The 5,500-nt window shown below is 42.3% G+C and overlaps 1 protein-coding gene across 1 annotated transcript; it reads left to right on the top strand.

Moving 5' to 3' along the window:
- Positions 1-747: 747 nt before the first annotated feature.
- On the top strand, positions 748-3,449 carry LOC308171774 (zinc finger and BTB domain-containing protein 14-like). The gene is made up of 2 exons (XM_080546653.1): positions 748-1,077; positions 1,162-3,449. Exon 2 carries the CDS (start codon positions 1,532-1,534, stop codon positions 2,726-2,728), a length of 1,197 nt encoding a protein of 398 aa, XP_080402779.1. The 5' UTR covers positions 748-1,077; positions 1,162-1,531; the 3' UTR covers positions 2,729-3,449.
- The last annotated feature ends 2,051 nt before the right edge of the window (positions 3,450-5,500 follow it).

The following is a 5,500-nucleotide window of genomic DNA, read 5'->3' as shown; positions in this document are numbered from 1 at the left end:
AGTGGCAAATGCATTTATTGTGATTTATTGTGTCATTTTTATTTCTGAATAAAATATTGATTATATTACTGAAGGTCCTCTGTGTTGTTGTCATCAGTGGATCATTGTGAGTTAATAATTAGTCTCCAACACTGTGAATATCATGTACATGAACATTACATTTCAGTGCTCGGCTAGGCGTCCTTGCCCTCAAATTAGGTGACAAAGTGACAAAGGTTCTGTTATAGGTTTATTATCGATGGCCGAAACGCAAAACCTCAGATTTCACTTTAAATGATAGGAGGTTTCGCGTTTCGGCCATCGATATATAATATAATAGTCAAAATAAATAATAATTCATTATATATATGTGTGCATGTATATATATATATATATACACACATATATATACACATACACACACATATACATATATATATACATACACACATATACATATATATATATATACATACACACACATATACATATATATACACATGCACACACATATATATACATACATATACTGTATATATACATACACACACATAATATGTGTGTATGTGTATGTATATATGTATATATATGTGTGTGTATGTGTATGTGTATGTATATATATATATATATATATATATATATATGTATATGATATGTAAGCTTACAGTATAGTGGCGTACTGTATCACTCCGGGACTGTAGGGGGCAGTGATCGTTGTGATTTTTCTCTCAAAGCCTGACAGTCACAACAACAGGAGGAAAAGGAAGAACGGCAGCTCGGATCGTCGACTGCTGCCTTGCGTGACAACGTTCAGGTTTCTCCTAGCGCCTTTTTATGGACATTTATTTATTTTTCAACGGAGAAAAATAGTACGTCGATATATTAGAGTATATTTTCGACCAATGTGGCATATTCCTTTCGTATTCTAGACTGGATAAAGTTACGGAAACATGCCAATGGAGGCTTGCTGAGCAAAATGGCCCTGGAGAGCGCAGTGAAATGTGAAACATTCAGCACGAAACAACTGGCACGCAAACATTAGAAAATCCACCTCTCTGGACAGAAACGCCACCCGACCCCTGGATGCTGCACGTTATGGTAGTAATGTGTTAGGGAAAGATATTTTTATTCGGTGGATACTTAGCCTGTGTCAACATAACCGAGGTATTTTTTTTTCCATAGGATTTCTGCATGACTGATTTTGCGTGCCGACAACATTGTTGTTTCCCTTTGTCTTTTCTCAACCTTGTTCTGCCTTTTAAGACGAGAGCAGCTGTCATCAGAACAATCTGAAGTTTGACACCGAGGTACATGGCCTGTGTTGGCCACTGAGCCTGATCGTGATTGGATGTCGCATGCCACTTAATCTTTTTAATTGCAAGATATTTGACAGATGAACAGTTAAATTGACAAACTTTCTGTAATCTTGTTTAGACTCGTCTACCTTTTATAATTGCTCATAGCTATTGTAAAAAGGAGATAAAAGTTGATCCATTAACCGTTGGACTATTTGCATATTTTTTTCGGGTAACCCATAATAGCCACCTGCAACATGGCAGACTTTCTGAAATATATTGATTACGACCACAAAACCCAATTTTTGAGGATGCTCAATCAACAGAGGATGGAGGGTGACCATTGCGATGTGGTGGTGGTCGTTGAGAACATTGAATTCAGGGCTCACCGCTGTGTCTTGGCAGCTTGCAGCAACTACTTCAAAAAGCTTTTCAAGAAACAAAACGACGTGGACAACTCCATCGTAGAGCTGGATTTCATCCGCTCTGACATCTTCGAAGAGGTGCTGAACTACATGTACACGGCCAGGCTGGCTGTCAGGAAAAAGGACATCAACCTGATGATGTCATCCGGGCAGGTTCTGGGCATTCCCTTCCTGGATAACCTTTGCACCCAGAAACGAGAGCCAACCAACATAAAACCCAGCCGGGAGAACCAGAACCCAGGTGCCTGTGTGGACGACCGCGGCGTAAACAGCGGCCTGAGAGTCCAAGATGCCATCCTCAAAGAGCTGGCCATGGAGGAGGTCAGGAAGAACAGCTTCTACGACCAGGGGATGGAGGCCATGGGCTCAGGCTCCAGTCACGGCACCCAGCCGCACAACTACAGCAGCAGCAATATGGCCAAAGACCAGCACGGCCACAGCTGGACCTCCTCATCCTCTTCCTCCAGCGACATGAAGCTTGAATACCTGCTGTATGGACACCGCGATCACGGGCCCTGCCCGCCGTCCGGAGCCAAGGCCGTCCCCGTGGACGACTCCATTCGAAAACCCAAGGTCCCCATCTCCACCGTCCGTCCCTTCTCCTGCGAGCACTGCCCCAAAGCCTTCACCACCCAGGCCCATCTAAAGGAGCACCTGAAGATCCACACGGGCTTCAAGCCCCACCGCTGCCTGGTCTGTGGCAAGGCCTTCATACGAGGGCCTGACCTGAAGAGGCACGAGAGGGTCCACAGCAACGAGAGGCCTTTCGCTTGCCAGATGTGCGAGAAGGCGTTCAAGCACAAGTCCCACCTGAAGGACCACGAGAGGCAGCACAGAGGCGAACGTCCCTTTAACTGCGGCTCCTGCGACAAAGCCTTCATCAAAGCGTCCGACCTGAAGCGACACTGGAACACCATGCACAGCCAGCGCAGGCAGCAGCAGCAGCAGCAGCCGCTCTCCCCCGTCGCCCCGTCGGATGGCGACTCTTCCCAGAGAGACTGGAAAGTAGAGACTGGGCCTCATTCCTAACTCTTGGGATTGTGACACTCACACACACACAGACACGCACACGTATTCCTACGTACACACACACACACATACATACACGGTCCTGTGATATGACCTGTCGTCACACGGCTGATGATTAGAGAGAGAGAGAGAGCAGCGGGAGATCATAGCATGTTCATAAGACTCCGTGGACTGTATTATACTTTTGAATTATATTCAATAATGTTTTTTTTTTTTTTTTTTCCTTCATTTGTAAAATCATGTAAATGTTTAGTTTCACTTTCTCTGCTACAAGTATATTTTTCATAAGGCATTGTTGCTATTTAGACAGGGGTCCTCATAACATTGTTTCTCTTTACTTTATGAATTATGTAACATTTAAATGTTTTTCTTTAACCTTACTGGATTTTTAAGATGGAAAAAAAAAAAAGTGATTCTCTGCATAACATTTGTTGCGTTCAGTATATTCATGTTGGTGTTTTAAATGGGTGTTTAGTTGTATTGATTGATATTACACTGTAAAAGTATGAGTCACAGATTATACCAAAGTCTTGGGCCTTTGTCTAGCAGTCTGTGAGGCTGTTCTGCCCAAGCATACGTCCGGCTAGATTTACTGTTATACAGTATAACCATCATCAAGCTATCGTCAGTAATGATAGACGTTTGTATATACTGTAGCTTAGTTTGTTGCACAATTAACTAATTAGCAGACACAATTATGATATATGCACATATAACATTGTCCGCCTACACAATTTGAAAATAAAAAGCATTTGAGTTGAATCTTTGCCTTTTTTTTTACGTTTGTCAATTCATGACAGTGTTGATGCTAATTACATGGTTAACTCCTGATAAAGATGACCCATAGGGAAGTTTCTATTAAACCCAATCATAAAGATCCTACATTAAGGAAAGATAAGTCACCTCAGGGAGGTCCACTCACAGAGCAAACATGGCCATGTTTACTCCAAAACTATACATTGGGTAAGTAATACTTCTTAGGTCTTAAAAAGTCTTAAAACATTAACTTGTTGAAACCTGCAGGAACCCTGAAGTATAAAAGCCCATGTTAACACCAAAGTTGTGAATTGGATTGGTATAGAAGTCCATGTTTATACCAAAACAATGAATTGGATTAGTATAAAAGCCCATGTTTACATCAAAACAATGAATTAGATTGGTATAAAAGCCCATGTTTGCACCAAACCTATGCTTTTAATTGATCTGGTAATAATAATAATAATAATTCATTGGATTTATAAAGCGCTTTTCCGAGGCTCAAAGACGCTGACAGTATGGGAAAAACGGAAAGGGTTGCTGGTAGATGAGTGGACTCGATAGCTGTATGCAATATGGCAAAATACCAGTACCAGGTACCTAGACTATCAAGTTGAAGCAATTGCCATAGTACTTATAACCAGTCTTCTCAGTTCTACTGTAAGGGAATGGGACCAATTTGGAATTCAGTAATAGTCTTTAGATTAACAGCAAAGTAAGGGTTTGGATATCATTAGACAGTTACTGTTGAATCTCAGGTGCATTACAATCGAGGAAACAATCTTCAGCGTTGGAGCAGAGAAAATCTGGAAGAGCTGTACAACACACGCTGTCTCAGGAAGGCCTCCAAGATCTCCAGGGACCCGACCCACCCTGGGTACGAACACTTTACCAGGCTGCCCTCGAAAAGGCGGTTCAGGACCCTGGCCGCAAAGACAAACAGACTGAAGAACAGCTTCTACCACAGGGCCGTCCAGGCCCTGAACACAGCAAAGACCTAAGTTCTGGGCCCTGGACAGTCTGGACGGATTGTATGGCAGCTGCTGGACTGAAAAAATCAGGTGTAGTGCTGAGGCACAAACATGTACATTTCAAGCCTGCAAACTGTGATACTTTAAATAACGTGAAACAATACTATTGTGCAATATGACAACCCTAGTCGTCTATCTGTACAGTATAGTACAGTGGATAGTGTACATAGCCTTTATTTATGTAAACCAGCTCCTTCCCTTCTTGTGATTTTTTTTTTTAAGTTTTTTTTTTCTTCCCTTTCCTAACACCAGGGGAGCCACCCCTCCTAAATTTCGTTGTTTGGTACCTGTACTGTAGCAATGACAATAAAGTCCATTCATTCATTCATTCAAATTATTCAACTTCCAATACAAAGGACACATCTTATAAACCCTAGAATCAGTTAAGTGACAAACACAATGACTTTGTTTGTGAATGCAAATTATTCAACCTCTAATAGGAAGGACACATCGTATATACCCTAGAATCAGGGTATGACGTGTGCATGCAATGATACATGCCGTACGTCAGTTACTATCAATTGGTTAAGACAGAACATACAGATACAACAGAGAGATTGTGTACATGACATTTCACATAATCAGGCCTTGTGGCGCCAGCGGACTCTGTTGTCAGGGACATTCTGGCCCCTGAACATCAGCTGGTCAGGTTCTCAAAGTGTTCATAATGCTACAAATTATTCATTTGATCAGCTATACGTTTGCACTCGATCCAGGTAGCAATCAGAGGACAGGCTCATTGTCATGCATGAGACAATTCCTTGGGGTGCATAAGTGGCGTAGCTCACTAAGGCGCAGATCATATCAGCGCACGGCCCCTGGTTCGATTCTGGCCATCGGCATATCCTGCATGTCACCCCCCCTCTCTCTCACCCATCCTACCTGTCAATCTCTACTACTGTCTATCCCAATAAAGCAGAAATGCCCTAAAAGAAAACACCAAAGAATGCCATGCATTACAATAAGCCAGTCGTCTGATTCCTGC

This window comes from Nansenia antarctica, assembly GCF_963989245.1.
Source record: "Nansenia antarctica genome assembly, chromosome: 16".
In the NCBI taxonomy this organism is placed as follows: Eukaryota; Metazoa; Chordata; class Actinopteri; order Argentiniformes; family Microstomatidae; genus Nansenia; species Nansenia antarctica.
Note: the sequence above shows the minus strand (reverse complement) of the source record. Positions and strands in the feature narration are given on the sequence as shown.